The 18,484-nt window shown below is 39.3% G+C and overlaps 1 protein-coding gene across 1 annotated transcript in view; it reads left to right on the forward strand.

Moving 5' to 3' along the window:
* FAM83D (family with sequence similarity 83 member D) overlaps positions 1-18,124 on the forward strand; it is a 30,344-nt gene extending 12,220 nt beyond the window's left edge. The window contains exons 2-4 of the mRNA XM_069063558.1: positions 11,374-11,541; positions 13,959-14,083; positions 16,578-18,124. Of these exons, the coding sequence (XP_068919659.1) occupies positions 11,374-11,541; positions 13,959-14,083; positions 16,578-17,586 (1,302 nt within the window). The 3' untranslated portion in view covers positions 17,587-18,124. The remainder of the gene's footprint in view (positions 1-11,373; positions 11,542-13,958; positions 14,084-16,577) is intronic.
* The last annotated feature ends 360 nt before the right edge of the window (positions 18,125-18,484 follow it).

Raw genomic sequence — 18,484 nt, forward strand, 5'->3', positions numbered from 1 at the left:
ATCATGTCTATGTGATCATAATCTTTAGATGTCTGATGGTAGCCACGTGCACCTGTTCAAAAGAGGCCCTTTTGTTATGATCTCAACATCTGGGATCCTTTTGATAATTTAAGGGTTAGTATGAGTGATAATTATTGATGAACAAGTTATCTACCACTGTAAGCAAGAGTGCAGACCAGTTGAGTAGCTATTGAGGAATCTTGTTGGAGGCCTCCATAGATGATGGGCAGTGCCTTGGTTCACCTAAATGTTACACAACTAATTCTCTAAACCACAAAAACAGGATTTGAACATAGTAATTAGTTACTCTTTGAATAAAAATATTCCTAGAGATCTCAAGTGAATCACAATTATGGGATGGTAACCAATCAGCTGAAATATAGCCATTATTTCTGTTTCTTCTACGGTTTAATTGATGACTTGCTACCTGTATATTCCTCAAAGCTCTTATGCAGTGGTTCTTATCCAGCTCATAGCCATCATTTCTCATTTCTTAAATCTTTTCTTTCCTTCCATTGCATTAAGTATTAAAGAACCTACTTGACTGCATTATGATTCCTATATAGACAAGATTCCACTTACAGCGGGAAGATTTCTGGTGACCAGCATTTTTACTAGTCCTGACTGAGATACTTCAAGGATCTATAAGAAATCATGAGTCTCTGTGGATACTTCCTCCTCTGACACAGATTAATACCCTGTACAGCTCAATGGATAGTATCCAAGAGATGCTGGGGTCCCAGTGATCAGTCTGGAAACAAGTCTCTCTGCAGGTCACTTACTCAGAGGATAGACATAAAATCTACCATTCAGCCTGTACTTGAAGCCCTTCCAGCTTGGTAGATTCTGCCAGAACTTCTCTGTGTAAGAGACATCAAAAAAATATAGGGTAACCCCCATAACGAAGAATCAGATTAGAAAGTCAGAGGAGGCTTTGGCCTTAGGGGAAAAAATCTTTAGAGACCTTGAGGTTTTAAGAGACATGCCTCTAAAAGTTATTTGGCTCTGAAGCTCAGTAGTCTCTCCATCACTTATTTCACTAATATTATTTAATGGATAAAATTATTTCATTTTTTAAGCTCTTTAAGGGGAGGAACCTTCTGTAAGTTGTCATCATCATTACCAACACCTACTGATTGAGCATCTGCTCAACCCCTTGCTGATTGCTGATTGATTGATGAACAGATTGAGCAATTCTCGAGTATGTAGCTGGATTTGTGAGCTGTCGCTGAGATGACCCCAGGCATTGTTGTTGTAAGAAATAGTACTTTTTCTTCCTACCAGAGGCCAGGTCATTTCTAAGCTTTTTTGAAATTGAAATGGTAAAGCCAAACAGGAGCCCCAGAGTCTGGCTCAGTTAGAGACCCCAAGGGCTAAGTGGACCCCCATTCCCTGGCTCCATTCTTGGCTCCATCTGTGCTCTTAGGGTGCTGTGGTGCTAGAGAGTATTGGATGCATCAGGGCATAGAGGAGAGACTTGGAGTCAGGAAGACCCAGGGTTAGACCCTGTCCAGTACTAGGTAGCTACATGTCTGTGGGCGAGATATAGCCTCTCTGGGCTTCATTTTCCTCATCTGTAAAATGGAGATAATAATACCACTATTATATACTTCATAGGATTGTTGTGAAGCTGAAATGAGATTGTATTTAAAATGTTTTATCAAGTTCTATATAAGTGTCAGCTATTGGTAAGTGACATCTTTCTGGCCTTTCATGGTAATGTGAGCTGGGCTTGTGGGACCTGAGCATAGGCTTCTTCCTGAGCCTGAAAAAAGATCTATATGGAATAGGTTAGGTTTTATGGAAATTGACTTTACAGTTCCAGTTTTAACTCAAGTGATCTTAGGTCATATGTGGACTGGAATTAGATTCATCTTCCCAATTTTTTCCTACTTCAGCAAGAAAATGTTTCAAGTAATAATGTGATTATGAGGAGAGATTTGGACAAGAATTCCAGACAGATTTGATCCCTATTGAACTTGGTGTGAGACATGCCAAATACTTAAGTGGGGGAGTGTGTAACTAGAAGGAATCAACTTCTGTGTTACTTATAAGACCATAGAATTGAGGCTGGAAGGGGCCCCCAAAATAATCTAGTTTATACACAAGTGAAGTGAGGCCCATAGAGGTAAAGTATTTTCACCCAAGGGCATCCAGGTAGAATCAAGACTTGAATGCAGGGCCTGATTCCAGATTTAGTCCCCTTTCCACTAAGCTGTGCTATATTATTGACCTCAAAAATAAATGGAAATCACAGGCTTAGTTTGCTACACACATTATTTTCCTTTTCTAAAGCCCTATCTTACTTATATACTTTATTCTGGAATAATTTAAAGGGAATGTAGTCATGTACTGTCAATCCCTCTATTAGGTCAGCAATTTGTTTAATCCTCCACCCATCAAGTCGCTTGTGTCTTCCTGGAGTGAGGTTGTAACACCCTGTTTGAACTGAGGCTGCCAGCCCTTCAGTAAGATATCTGACCTATAATTTGTATAATGCTGATCAGAGACATTTTATTAAAGGTGTAGTGGATAGTTCTTGGTGTGTACTTTGTCGTAGTCTTCCACGTGGGAAAAACTCTAATGCCTTAACTCTAAGACAGGCATTTTACAGATTGTTCTTCAGAAGCCCCAAGGTCAAAAAGTACAGAGACTAAAACTGAGTTTTTAGTTCTCTTCAAGTAATAAATGAACTGCAGTAATAGCATATGTTTCTCAGGCCACAGAGGTAATGACCATGCTGCACTCTGCCTTGGGCAAAATCACAACTGGAATAGTATGAGTTTTGGTTGTGGGTGCCATATTTTAGGAGGGACTTTGACAAATTGGAGGATGGACAAGAATGAAAAGGGCCTGAAAACCATGTCATTGAGGGAATCAAGGGGTTTAGCCTGGACAGAAAATGGCATATGGAGGTGTGAGATCAGGGTCTTCTAGTTATAGGGTGCACGTTTAGTCTGTCTTGTTCCAGAAGCCAGACCTAGGACTGATGAAGAGAAGTTATAGAGAAGCAGATCTTTGGCTTGATATAGGAAGATTTTAATAACAATTATTACTAACAGAATAGACCACAATATGAGATAATGACCTCCCTGTCTCTAGAAGTGTTCAGATGGATTCTGGATGTTCATCGATCAGGGATGCTATAAAAGGGATTCCTTCAGTGAGTGGAGGTTGGACTCTGTCCCCTTGTATACTTCCCCTACCCTTACCATCACACACATACCGAGGTTATTACTTCCAAAACGTAAAATTCTGTGATCCTTTTCCCCCCCCCCTTTTCTGTTTCACATAATGAATGTCAGTCAGGAAAGCTCCTGGCAAGTAAACTTGGGTAATTTAAGGAAATAGGATTTGGGCCCCTGATTAGTCAGCAGGTAGCATTCTGTATCACAGGATGTTGAGTGTAGGACACAAATTATTGTTATGCCTTTGACTAAATGCCTTCCTCTGGCAGAATTCCAAGTGTATTTTGCACACATACTTGTTTTAAAGATATGGGGTGGAGAGGGGAAACTGAGGCACTGAGGTAAGGAATGACTGACAGAGACTTCCTGTCTAAATTAACCTGAGAAAGAACTGGAATTACAATAATTTATCCACCCCATAACCATGGATTTAATACGAGTCAAAAGGATTTAAATTCAGGAAGCCTTTATTAAACTCCTACTTTGTCCTAGTATAGCACATACTACACTTTCCAGAATAATGCTAGTGATACATGATACGTGCTATCAGTGTTGGTGATAAAACTAGTCTTTGCTCTCAAGAAGCTTACATTCTGCTAGGGGCCATGAACTGTATGAAAATAAGTAGATACAAAGTAAATGTTTCCATAATCACCATGGTACTAGGACTAGTCACATTGATCATCCTAGAAGAGCCCTCTAAAAACCAGCTCTGAAATTGGCAGACCCACTTTTTCAGTTATATAATAGCTGTATATTAGACATGACTGAAATAATACAATAGGCACCTGTATATTGCAAGCATCGTGATGTAGGGTAGAGATCCTTAAACTTTTTGGCCTCAAGGCCTGTTTTTATGCTCTTAAAAAAGTATTGAGGACCCCAAAGAGCTTTTGTTTATATGGGTTATATTTATCAGTATTTGCCATATTAGAAATGAAACTAGTAAATTTAAACAACTATTTAATACATTTTTCTCCAATTACATGCTAAAACCATTTTTTTAAACATTTTTTTAAGTTTTGACCTCCAAATCCTATTCCTCCCTCCTTCCCTCTTCTCCTGCATCCCTGAGACAGTAAGCAGTCAGATATAGGTTATACTTATGCAATCATGTAAAACATTTCCATATTAGTCATTTTGTATAAGAAGACTTGAATAAAAGAAAAAGAAGGAAAGCGAGAAATAGCATGAGTCAGTCTGTATTTAAACAGTATCAGCTCTTTCTCAGGAGGTGAATAAATAGTATGCTTCATCATTAGTTCTTTGCCATTGGCTTGGTTCACTGTATTGCTGAGAATAAGTCATTCACAATTCTTCATTGAACAATATTGCTATTACTATATATAATGTTCTTTCTCCTGGTTCTGTTCACTGCATTTTGCATCAGCTCCTGTAAGTATTTCCAGGTTTTTTTCTGAAATCATCCTGCTTGTCATTTCTCAAAGCACAATAATATTCTTTCACAATCATATAACACAGCTTGTTTAGCTATTCCCCAATTGATGGACATTGCTTTGATTTCCAATTCTTAGCCACTACCAAAAGAACTGCTACAAATATTTTTGTACAACTACCGTGTTTCCCCGATAATAAGACACTGTCTTATTATTTTTTTTTTTTTCAAGAAAAACACCAGAGGGCTTATTTTCAGGGGAGGGCTTATGTTGTCCTGCCTCAGCTCTCCTCCGCAGCACTGCTCTCAATGGCGCCAGCAAGCAAATCACTGGGGAAGAACAGGATGACGGGCTCACTGCTGCAGCTCTGATTGGATGCAGCTCGGAGCGCGGCATGCGTTTCATGGGGGGGGGGAGGACGGTGCATACAGAGGGTACCGTAATGTAGCGTGTAGCGCAGGGGATCACCACTACAGTAGCAATCTCAATAGGGCTTATTTTAGAGGAATCTTACACAGTAAGGGGAGGGCTTATTTTTGGGATAGGTCTTATTATCGGGGAAACACGGTAGGTCCTTTTTCCTTTTTTATTTTTAAATGTCTTTGGGATATAGACCTAGCAGTGGTATTGCTGGTATGCACAGTTTTATAGCCCTTTGGACATAGTTCCAAATTGCTCTCCTGAAACTGGTAAAAAAAATTTAATGTTTGTTTATTTATTTATTTATTTGTTTGGAGGGAGGAAGAAGGCAGGGCAATAAGGGTTAAGTGACTTGCCCAAGGTCACACAGCTAGGAAGTGTTAAGTGTCTGAGGCCACATTTGAGCTCAGGTCCTCCTGAATCCAGGACTGGTGCTCTATTCCCTGTGCCACCTAGCTGCCCCCAAGAAACGGGTAAATTTTTAAAATAATTATTAATTTAAAAAGCAACAATAAACTCATTACATATCAACACGAGTATAAATTCATGAAAATAACTTTTCCAAAACAAAAAAATTTAATGAGAAGAGTGGCATTGTTTTGCGTATTTTTTCCAAATTTCTTTAATATCTGACTTAATAGAAAGCACCTGGGTTGTCTGCATTCAGTCATTGGTTGGAGTACATGAAGAAAATTTAGCCTCACACAGATTTGTATTTGGAAAGGAAAGAATATTTTAAAAAGCAAATAATGTCTTAATGTTATTTATGAAAATAGTTTTGACCTGGTACCCTCCTGAAGGGGTCTTGGGGTCCACCACAGGTTTATGAATCATATATTGAGAACCACTAGTTTACAAGGAAGAGCCCTGATCAGTCAGAAGATCCAGCTGCATCATTTACTGTGTATGATTCATCTTCAGTAAATTATTTCTCTTCTTCAGGCTTCATTTTGTTTTTAAATAAAATAAATAAATTGAACTAGATGATGGCCAGGTGGTGTCTGTCCAACACCTTTTAGTACAAAATATTAAAAAAGAAACAACCCTGATTCCAAAATCTGTAGTATTTTCCTGTCTGAATTTTTAGAATTCTTTAGAAGTTGTCTTTATGAAAAAGTTTTATTGATGCCTTTGGTCTTAGCCACTTTTGGCTATACTTTGCCCCTTGTCCCCCCATGAGCCCTTGTGACAAAAGTTACAGGTTAGTGAAACCAACTAACACAATGACCACGTATGACAATGTATCATGTATTCTACATCCTAATTCCCCTCCTTCTATTGAAAGGAAAAAGATGCTTTCAGTCTTTTGTTTTTTCAGAGTTTTTTTTAAACGTTTTTTTAACATCAAATGAGGTAATATTTATAAAGTGCCTAGCACAATCCCTCACACATAGTAGGTACTTTTAAAATGCTCGTTCCCTTTTCTTTATATCAAAGAACCCAGCTAATTACCCCCATTTTAGACAGAAGAAAATTACAGCACAGAAGATAGATAATTCTTTTTTTTTCTTCCCAAAACTATTGCAGTACTGTAGTGGTTTCTAGTCTCAAATTCCCTGTGTACAGCTCTAGCTCATCCAATCTCTTGATCTCCTGGGTTGAAGTGGGACTTATCCAACAGAATGATTTAGAAATAAAGGTTAGATCCTTAACTTTTGCTTTCCTAACAGACAAAAAAATATGTAGCACACAGATTTCATTGCTACAATAATCGAAGTGACGTGAACCAGTATGAGAATCAAGGCTCACTGCCTCCCACCCCCAACTTCCTGACTCTTAGCTAATCAAATCTAGTAAATAGTTCCGTTGACTGTTAACATCAGCTATAATAGTGTTAGAACTTGCAGGATATTTGGAAATCTTTATCTTTTTCTAGAGAAATCACAAAATCCTAATTTCTCATCTTTAAAATAGGAGTTGGACTAAATTATCTCTAAGGTTCCTTCCAAGTCTAACATTTTGTGATCCTGTGACCTAAAAGAACGGGTTCTAGCTTGTATGGAATGAATGGGGAAATGGGTGGATTCTCAGAGTGGGGTGTGGCACTCTTTAGGGTGGAGTACTCCTTTTGCTTGTTAGACCTCAGGTAGTGGGAACTATGTCTAATTTTTATTGTAGCCTAGGGTTTCTCATTTGGTTTTGGTCAGACAATTTGAAGCAATATAAGCAGGTATTCCAAAGAGCCTGGTGAATGACTATTATCTAGAAGTATGGGGTTAGGCAGTTACAGGGGAAAAAGATTCTTTTATTGAGGTTCTGTAAACACCCAGCCAAGTTTACTTCATATTTGGGGCAGGCATGAATTATCTATCAGATGTCTAGCTAGGTAACTAGCAAGAAAAACCCCCCCTCGTTAAGGGATTGACCACCGTCTAAAGAGTGTCTCTTAAGACTAAAATTTTCCAGTCTGAGAAGTTCATTTGACAGTCTTCATGCTCAGATTTTAAGGTACTAACAACATGGTGAAGGGAAATCTTTAAAACCCTCAAGGATACCCAGTGGAGGATGTGGGCTGATTCTTAGAGCCGTGACTTTCAGGGTTCAAGTGGGAGAGGGTGTGATATTTATGAAGTCAATGAAATTAACAGTGAGCAAGAATCTCATAATGACATTACTCATGCCATTGCTCCATGAAATGGCGAATCAATATTTGATTTGGAAGGAAGTTTCCACTTCTCCTTAGCTCATTTTTAGAGGAGCTTCACTTTTTTCCCAGTTAGTTTTGGAGCTTGGCAGTTATTTTGTTTTGTTGAAATTAGTTATTCTTTCAAGGTTAGAATCTGAAGTCACCCAGGCCCCTTCCTTGCCTTGGGGCCAGGAAAATCTTTTATGGCCAAATGCAATGAAACTTTCTTTTACTCTTTCAAAGGTAAGCATGGGTGAATAATTTTGACACCCAAGAGAGTCAAATGATAGGAAGACGGTAATGTGAAACCTAATTCCTAGGGTTTTTTTTTTTTAAATAAAGCATTTCACAATAATATTCAAAGGCACTGGTCCAGGAATGATATATTTGTGCTCTTCAAGTCAATTCAGCAAGCATTTATTAAAAAGGAAGTAGACCTGATTTAAAAACATTCACAGGAAAATCTGGATTAGTGTAAGATCAGGTAGGTAGTGGAGCAGTTAAGGGAGGAGGTAGAAAATAAGCGAGATCATAGAAACTTGACATTCAGTCCTTGCTTTTTTTTCTTTTTCTTAAGCAATTGGGGTTAAGTAACTTGCTCAAGGTTACACGGCCAGGTGTTTCTGGGTGGGTGCTAAGTGTCTGAACCTGGATTTGATTCCCAGGTCATCCCGACACTGGGGCCAGTGCTCTTACTCACTGAGCCACCTGGCCACCCCTCAGTCCTTGCTTTTATCCCATAGTAGATGTTTATAGACAGCAACTGAAAACTTGTGAAGTTGTTCCCAACACTATCCCTCCTATTTCCTACTGACGTTTTTAAGTCGTACCTTCCATTTTGCTGGAATCACTGCTTTTTAGTGATTAGGGAATCCTCAAGGCTGGAGGGGGGGGGGGGGTTGAGGAGGAAGATGATTGAAGAGAATACTCAGCTTTCCCAGACCTGGGCAGAGAATGAATCTCCAGGCACTTTGCCAAAGCAGACAAAAGGCCTCTGTTTCTGGTAAGACAAGCAGCCAAGATCTACAGTTTCCAATGACTGTGCTGAAAATGAAATGTTAATATTTTCTCAGCTTTGGCTTTAGGCAAGTAGTTAGCTTCCTTTGCATGGACTTGTGAGGGTGCTTGGCATGTAAGCAGCACCTACACGATCTTGTTGGAAAGTAATGCTGTACCACGAGGTAATGCTCCCTTGGAGCCCCAAAAGGCCATGACTAGTAGTTTCAGGGCCAATGCTAAGTCTTCTCAGCAAACTGAAAGCTTTTAAAAGCTAATGTGTCCCCACCGAAGAAGTGACAGAGTACAGCGAATAACCTGGGAGGCCAGAAGGCCTGAGATCAGCTCTTGCTCAGTGTTCAAGGAGCCTCTCTATGACAAGCTGTCTCCTGCACTGAAGGGAGTTTCTATGCTGGGAGTGACCCATGGAGATAAAACCATAGGTCTGGGACCTATTTTGTTAGCCTTCTGTCTCCTCTGTGAGCTATGAATCGGTTTGACTATTCTGGAAAGTGATTTGGGATTATGTAAGAAAAGTTAGGAGATTGTTCATGTACTCTGGATAATCCTCTGTTGGAACTATTCCCCCAAAGAGATTATTGCCAGAAAGATCTAGTTTTGAATTCAAATTTACTACAATCCTGAGTAAGTCACTTAATCTCTTTAGACCTCATCTGAAAAATGAAGTTTGGCCTTGATTACTTACAAGGTTTCTTCAGGTTCCAAACCTATGACCCTACATAGTGGTCATCAGCTTGGAGGTAATCTTGGGATTTAGAACTAGAAAGGACCTGAGATATCATTTAGTCTGTTCTCATTTTAGAGAAGGAAACAGAAGTTCAGAGAAAGGAAATGACTTGGCTAAGGTCACACAGCTATTAGGTAGTAGAGCTACTTGTGATTTAAACTTGGGGCTTTTGACTCTAAATCTAGTGTTCTTTTATTATGTTGCTTCTCTATACAGTTGATATCATTAGATAGAGAAAATGAATGGAATGGAAATGATTTTCAAGTTTCTAGTCTGAGAGTCTAGAAGAAGATGGTACTACTGATAGAGGAACACCTAAATCAAAGAGTAAATGTAGAGAAGGAAGAACCAGAATCTTTGGGAACATCCAGGATTAGAAGTTGGGAGAAAAGGAGAAGAGCCAGCAAAGGAAGTGAAAAAGGAATGATTGGAGAGGGAAGAGAACGGAGAGTAAAATGTGGTATCACAGAAAAAAAAATAGGAAAATTTAATGAAGTCACCAATATAAAATGATAGTTCAAGGAGGATGAGAGCTAAAGAAAGGTCGCTGAATTTGACATAAGGGTCATTGGTGACTTTGGGAAGAGAATCCAAGTTGAATCCAGTTTGCAGGGCTTTCAGAAGGGAGCAGGTGTTCATCCTTCATTTTCAGAGGATATCATGAGTGAAGTCTTGATTTGTTTGTGAACTGGATTTCAGTGAGGCAGAGTTGCACAAAGTCATCAGCTTCACCCTTCTTGAGTCATCAAAGTCCAGTGGCAGGATAGAATTCAAGATGGCCCAGGGTGCAGTGGATCACCTTGGCACCTTCAATGTGACTAAACTCTTAAGAGCTCCACAGCACCTGTTTCGGCCACCTTCGTGGCTGTTGGAACAAATTTTTCCCATGCCATGATGGAAAGACTTCACACACTTGGGTTACACATCCCCCTAACTCACCATTGGGTTTGAGGCCTGTCAATTACCTCAACCTGGTTTAGCCCGTCTACCAAGACGATTTACCGAGGTGTGGCTGTCACCACATGCTATAGCTTCTTGGAGCCACAGGTGAGAGTGGGGTGACAAGTGGACAGTAAAGACAGATGTGCAGCTCTGTGAAAAGGCCTTGGCATGCCCTCACACCAGACATGCTAGTCCTCCCTGAACATCCCATACACCCCCAGAAGGTGTACATTAGAACTGACGGTGGTGGGCATAATTATGTTTGAGGAATTTGGAAGTAGAAAGAAAATTGAAGGGATAGCTAGGCCACACAATAATTTTGTACTTGAATATAGGAGTTTTTCAGTTTTATTAGGAAACATTTGTATGGTGGGAGCAAGAGTATAGGAATGTGACCTTGGTATTACAGATAATGTAAACAGCAAAGAAAACTTTATCCCATGGGAAAACTTGCATGTGACCATGGGCCACCTTTGCTTCTAAGCCTTCTTTGTTCTTTTTCTGTATGATATCTGGCCTGGCCTGGGTGTGGTCTGGAGATCTACTACTATCCTATCACCACCCAGAGCCAGCCTTGTGAGTAAGCTCCCCCAATAAACCTATTACTACCCCCCCCAAAAAAAAAACAAACAAAAAACATTTTAATATGTTGAACATATTTATGCTAAACATATTTAATATGCTGAACATATATTTGTTTGCTTTTTTGGTGGGGGGGGGGCAGGACAATTGGGGTTAAGTGACTTGCCCAAGGTCACATGGCTAGTAAATGTTAAGTGATTGAGTTAGATTTGAACTCAGATCTACCCGACTCCAGGGCTGGTGATCTATTCACTATGCCACCTAGCTGCCCCATGAACATATTTAAAAGAGATATTGGGATTAGTAAATCGAGAAGAGGAAATGGAAAATGCTGGTGGGCAATTGGATTGGTATTATGGGATTAAAGTCCCTTCTGTCTCCTTCCAGATAGGCAACACAGTCTTGAGCGCTAGATGTGACATGTACCTTTTCTGTGAAGTAACAGCTCTGTTCCCTATCTTTCCACATTTCCAGGTTATTGCTGTGGTTATGGAGTCATTCACAGATATCGACATCTTCAGAGACCTACAAGAAGTATGTAGGAGGCAAGGGGTGGCCACATACATTCTTTTGGACCAGGGTCTGATCCGCCACTTTCTGGACATGTGTGTCAATCTAAGAGTTCATCCTGAACAGGAAAAGGTTTGTGCCAAAGTGCCGATGGTGAGAAAATAGATTGCCAGTGATTACATTTATTAATTTATTTTTCCAACTTATAGCTTCTTCCTATCTAGGAAATTGATTAATACTGTAGTTTTTTTAGTGAACTATTATCTTGAAAGCTACCTTAGAAGTATTTATAAGCTATCTTGAAACTGGTCACATTTATTTCTGCATTGAGTAGGCTTTTAATTTCATGTAGAATTAGAGGATTTTTTTTTCCTGATCCTGATTAAAATTTATTATGTGTTTTGAATTTTAAACTTTGTACACATAAATAACTACTTATGGAGGGCTTTGGTAGTATGTAGGTTTATTAGTGGAGTTTAATCACAAGTAGTTTTTAGTTAGGAAAAAATTGCTAGCTTTTAAAAAATATATGCCTTAAGGATTGTAAAACATTTTACAAATATTGTCATTTTATCCTCACAACAACCCTGGGAGGTAAGTGCTGTTATTATCTCCATATTACAGTTAAAGAAACTGAGGCAGACAGAAGTTAAGTGACTTGCACAGATTTTATTAATACAGAAAACTCCCAGTGAGGAAACTCCCTCCATGAGTGGAGATTGTTACTTGTTCTACAGCTTATAGTCTTAGAGTTTCCTGGGGACTGAGCAGTTATGACTTGCCCAGAGCCATATAGATGGTATTCATCAAAGATGAGACCAGAACCCAGGTCTTCCTTTTTCTGAGGCCATATTTTCACCCACTGTGCCATTTTACCTCTCAAAAAGGATCTTATTGTCAGCAAAAAAAATAAAATTAGAGCAACGGTTTTAAAATATACAAGCTCTAGGATTCAGGAAGGTTGGCTGCTGGCTGGCATCTGTTGTTTACTACATAAGTCCCAAATATATCTGCTTTTTTATTAAATATTTGTGTTTGCAGAATTTTGGGAGCATTTTACAATTTCTGTTTTCTCGCCTCCCGCTTCCTACTATGATAAAGAAACTAAGGAACAAACCATGAAATGGTTTTTGACTTGCCTGTGTTGCCCTTCAGATGTTCATGCCTTTAAGTGTCCAGTCCTCTTACTCAACCAAGCAGGTTATCCCAGACCCATAGTTTGGAAGGAAATTGATATCCTCTGAAAATAAGTGAGACTGTTGGAAAGACTGTTGTCAAATCTATAGCCTACAGCAGTGCTGGCACTATCCTTAAGGTTCTACTGGCAACACTGTAGCTGATGAGAACAATTGTAGCAAAGCATTAGCTAATAGGACTTCAGAACCCTAATCTGCCACCTTGCCTGTGCCCATTTCTTTATTGGTGCTGCCTTTTTTGCTGCTGTGCCTTCGTGGTTATGCAATTTTTTGTTTTTTGCTTTTTGGAGGGCAATTGAGGTTAAATAACTTGCCCAAGGTTACACAGCTAGTTTTTTTGTGTGGGTGTTAAGTGTCTGAGGCTGGAACCGAACTTGGGTCCTCCTGACTCTGGCTCTGGCGCTTTACTCACTGCGCCACCTAGCCGCAATTTTCAACTATATTGTAGTTAATATTTTTTGTGTGTGTACGTAGATAGAATTCAAAGGGGAGTAGACATGGTAGCAGATTTAGCTTTTAGAGGAAAGTAGGAGAGGGCTCCCAAATGATTTTATTATTTGTCTTTATTTTTTCTAAAAGTTTTTCTATATTTGCCAGAATTTGTTGTACAATTTTCAACTATATTGTAGTTAATTTTTTTTTTGTGAACGTAGATAGAGTTCAAAGGAATAGACATGGTATCGGATTTAGCTTTTAGAGGAAGGTAGGAGAGGGCTCCCAAATTATTTTATTATTTGTCTTTATTTTTTCTAAAAGTTTTTCTATATTTGCCAAAATTTGTTCCAAAATTAATTTTGGGGGTCGGGCTTTCTGCTAATAATGAACCAGGTATACAAAAGCTCTAAATAACTTGTTTTGAATGCATTACAAATAGACAATAAGAATGTTGAAAGAGTAGTCTAGATCTGAGATGTCAAACACCAGAATGCAGTCTACAACACTTCAGAATATTGCTGGAACCAGATTAAAATGTAATTGGGAGACAGTTAACAAAATAAATAAAAATACAATAGAACACAAATAATAATGGCAATGTGTGGTTTTTCAAGTCACTTAATTATATGACCTGCAAGGATCCTTCTGTACGATTTAGTGGCCCTCTTTTTATATGAGTTTGACATCACAGGTCTAGATGGAGGGGTAGCACATGGCAGTACCAAGTGGGAAATTAGATTTGACCCTGGAACATAGATTGGCAGTTATGCCAAGTAGGCATATGTGGTTACCAGTCGTTGGTGAACAAGTAGACCTGGTTGGCAACTGTAAATGAATCTTGTCTTACCTCATTGGTATGTTGGATGAGCTTATCTAGTTTCATAAGACTTTTTTTCTTTTTTTTTTTTCTCAAAACAGCTTATGACAGTGCGAACTATTACTGGAAATACATACTATGCAAGGTCAGGCACTAAGATTGTTGGGAAAATACATGAAAAGTTCATGTTGATTGATGGCATTAGAGTGGCAACTGGCTCTTATGGGTAAGTGTCAAACTCTTGAGCTATTACATATTAATTCTTCTAAATTAAAATTTTTTACAAAGGTAAGTTTGTTTCCTCCCCGTAGTAGTTATTTGAAAATATGAAATTGGGGCAGCTAGGTGATGCAGTGAATGGAGCACCAGTCCCAGAGTCAGGAGGACCTGAGCTCAAATCTGGCCTCAGATACTTGATACACTTACTAGCTGTGTGACTTTGGGCAAGTCACTTAACCCTAATTGCCCTGCCTTCTCCCCTCTAAAAAAAAAAAAAAGAAATTACTTTATCTGATTCTAGAAAAGAGAGACAGTATGGAATAGTATGTAGAAAGCTGGCCTTAGAGTCTGGAAGACCTAGTTTCAAGTCTTGACTCTGGCGCACACTGGCTGTGTGACTCGCATGTCAACAAACCTTTTAGTGCCCAAAGCAACTTTCTAATATTGTAAGTTGCAGAATAATTGCTGATTTGTATTGGTAGAGAAAATTTCCTCACCAGATTCCCCTAAACCAATGAAATCATGAGTCCAAGCCATCCCAACAACCGCCCCCCCCCAAAAAAAATGTTTTAGAAAAAAATCTGCCCTTTTGTTGAGAGTGACTAATAACTTTACTAATACAGATTGGTACCCCTTCCATACCTTAGAGTTTTATGAATTGAAGTGGCCGCAAAAAATCATTCCCCTAATGGTCATCTTTCTGGTTTCATACCTTCCCAGAATTAGGTTGGTCTCAGAACAGAAGATGCATAGTCCATCACAAGGTTAATACCCCAGCTCATTTTAGCTTTATATTAGACTTGCCAGAGCTTGTGTTCTATAAGTAGAAACTTTGTGATCTCAAGGTTACACCCATACCACACTGAGGCATTGGACATGTCTTTGGTAGAGTATTATAAATCCACCATGATGAAGTTTTGATTTTTAAAAAGGGTTATTTTGTTTCAGTCATGTGTTCTATTCTTCCCTTCCCTCCCCTGTCCTTTTTATAGTTTGGGAAGTTGAGGCACAGAAGTTGTGATTGGCCCCATGATCACACAGTGAGTTTTTAGTATCCTTTCTGATGGGCCAGGAAGGCCCAAATTGAACATCCATGTTTGCCTGTGTTCTCAACACTTTCCTCTGGCCCTTTAGAAACCAGCAATAGCTCTTAATACCTCAAACTAGTAAACTCTAATGGGAAGGTAAGCAGATTTTGTATAAAAAGCAAACTTGGGTTGTTAGCTCTTTCCTTGGTTTTCTGAATCTTGTCCCAGTTGAACCCAATTTTTTATTGGTGCAAAGTGCTCAGGGATAAGGAATTTAGTTAGAAGACTGAGTTGAGCCTTTTGGAGTGAGGAAAGTGGGAACTGAGGAAGGAGAGAAGACAATAGGAACAATTCTGCTTAGTCTATAACTGGACAGATTTTTCCTATTCAACATTAGCTGTAAAACCGAAGCATCTCTTTTGATACCACAGCCCTCAGGCCATTTAGCATAGCTAGTATAATGACTAGCACTCTAGAGGAGAGCTTCTCAGGATAACTGTGAAGGAAAGGAAATGGAAAAGAGAGCATCAATAGTCTTTCATTCTTTAGTGTAGAAGAAAAGATGTGGGCTCTTAGCTCCATCATTTGTTCTGACAGTAGTAGCTCTCATTTCAGCAGAGAGGGACAGGAGACCAAGGAGTTGAATATGAAAAGATAAAAACAATCAGTATGTAAACAATAATTATTTTTTTAGGAGTTGTTGTGTATCGTCTTTACAAATGGAAAAGTAGCCCTAACCGTGATTTTGGCCACATTTCTACTTAACTGTTGGTTATTACTATACTGTACATGAGTATTGTCCTTTTAGGCAGGATAATATTTGGGGGGTGCTACACACTCTTTCTGGCAGAGCAGCCATTGCTCAAGGTATTTCTAGAATTCTTCTCTGGAAATTGCCTTCATGGTGTATTTAAAAAAGTCTCTACATGGTAGGAAACTGGTCTTTTATGAAGTTTGGGAGTTTTAAGCACAACTAGAAATGTGTAAGACTTAAGTTAGAAATCAGAGGCATTGAGTTCAAATTCCAGCCCTCTCATAATGCTGTGTGACCGTGGGCAAGTTATTTCACATCTTTAGGCCTCAATTTCCTCATCTGTAAAATGGAAGAGTTGGATGTATGATCTGTAAGATCTCTTGCAGTTCTTAATCTTATGATCCTATGAAAAGATATGACACAATAAAGTTGAAAAAGAGTAATACCTTTAGGTCAAAATTATGTGTGAAGAATGCATTTGATTTTCTGGTGTCTTATAACTTGTCTCTGAAGATAAAATCCCAAAGAGGCATTACTTTACTGTCATATCTGTTTTCATCTGTGTTCCTATAGCTGTATCCACACCTGACTTTAATTTACATTTCTGGTAGTCATGATACCAGCAAAGTTTTAATAGCATAAATCCATTGGCATCATACATTATGACATAAAAGTACAACTAAATCTTTCTAAATAATGATTTTTTTTCTTATCTTTAGTTTTACCTGGACTGATGGCAAATTAAATAGCAGCAACTTGGTGATTCTGTCAGGCCAAGTGGTTGAACATTTTGACTTGGAGTTCCGGATCCTCTATGCCCAGTCAAAGCCAATCAGTTCGAAGCTCCTGTCTGTCTGTAGGAACAGTGACAAGTTTGACCACCTGATCAACAGAAAACCCCTATCTAGGGAACTCACTTTGGGAAACCTCCTGAGGATGCGGCTAGCCAGACTCTCAAGTACTCCCAGCAAAGTGGATGCGAGTTCAGAGGTACCTGTGGAGAAGATGGAAACTAACTGCTGTGATCCAGAGACTTCCACCATCAGTGAGGATGACTGCCTAAGTCAAGGGCCTGAGTTAGAGCTCATAAAGGCCAGTGATGCCTCCACTCAAACAGAGCCATGGGAGAAGGTGCTGCTGCTAAGTACATGTGATGCGGGAACCCAAACCCATGTTTCTGCAGTGTGTACTGGAACCCAAACCGTGGTGGCTACCAGAGTGACTGGCTCACAAACAATGGTTTTGTCTAAGTCTATAACCACACAGACTGTAAGTGAACCTGTGGAACCGTCCCTTTCTCAGGGGACCCGCTTGAAAGATGTGTCACCAGCTTCTAAAATGTCCACTGCACCATCTACGTCTTCCAGCGTGAGGTCCTTTTCGTCTTCTTTGTCTTCCCAAGGCTCTGTGGCGAGCTCCATCGGCTCCCATTCCTCCACTAGAGCTACCGAGTTGATGAATCCCGGGTATCCTAAGTACTCTGGACACCCCCAGCTAGATGTATGCTTGAGGGACTCTTTCAGAAACTTGAATAAAGAGAGAGAGATTCACTTCACTGGCATCAGGTCGCGGCTTAACCACATGCTGACCCTGCTCTCCAGGAGAACAGTTTTGGCTGAAAGCTACCTGGGCTGTAACCCTGGGAGTTATAGCAGAACACCACTTAGTGGAGTTGGCAACAGTTTACTTGCCATTCGGGATATTGCACTGTACCCTTCATACCGGTGACTGATGCTTCTTGTTAGCTGACTTTGGGCGTAATACCATAATGAGCTCTTGCCAGCTGTGCAACAAGTTTTGCCACTGGGGCCTCTTTCCTGCAGACTGCTTAAAGTCTCCATGTTTTTGATTAAAAATGTCTTATGTGCCAAAGTGCCTTCCTTTACCTTGTAAAGCATGAAATCTTAGCCAGCCAATTTCTTTGGCTACTTTGCAGTGTGCATTATTTCAAATAATGTTGAAAACTTTATGTTGACGTGTACAGATCTTATGTTGGTTACATTAGAATCATTTTTTATGGGTTATTATTTAGGGATTTGCTAGTGTATTCAGGATTCAGGAAAGATATAGAAATGCACTTTGGGATTTTCTTTGTATGCATGTATACTCAATTCTATTTTACTTTAGACACTAATGCTGTTATTACACATCTAATGCTGTTATTTCAATGAAAACAAAAACAAAAACTGTTCCTTAAGTCAGAATGAATTTTTTTCCTTTTTATCTGTATGTTCTCAGTACTAAATAAATATTCATGTGGATAGAACTTGTGTTTGATTACTTTAGCATAGATTTATAAGAATCAAACTGTACATTCTATCTTAGGGGGGATATCTCATGAGTTAATCAACAATTAGACAACTAACGAATAAATTTTTTGCTATTGAGAGGGAAAGAAATTGTGAATTCTAATGAAGGCCAGGTGTTAGAGATTCATGGAGAGGCAGAATAGCATATGGGACAGAATGCTGAAAGACCTGTGTTTGATACCCACCTCAGACACTTACTAGCTATGTGACCTTGAGCAATTCACCTACCATCTCCAAACCTCCATTTCCTCATCTGTAAAATGGGGCTAATGACAGCCAAAGGCTGGTGTGAGTGAGGTTCAAATAAAACCTCATGA

The sequence above is a fragment of the Petaurus breviceps genome, unplaced genomic scaffold (assembly GCF_028583685.1).
Source record: "Petaurus breviceps papuanus isolate PSGF00001 unplaced genomic scaffold, PetGlider_PUasm1.0 90591, whole genome shotgun sequence".
NCBI classification, from domain to species: Eukaryota; Metazoa; Chordata; class Mammalia; order Diprotodontia; family Petauridae; genus Petaurus; species Petaurus breviceps.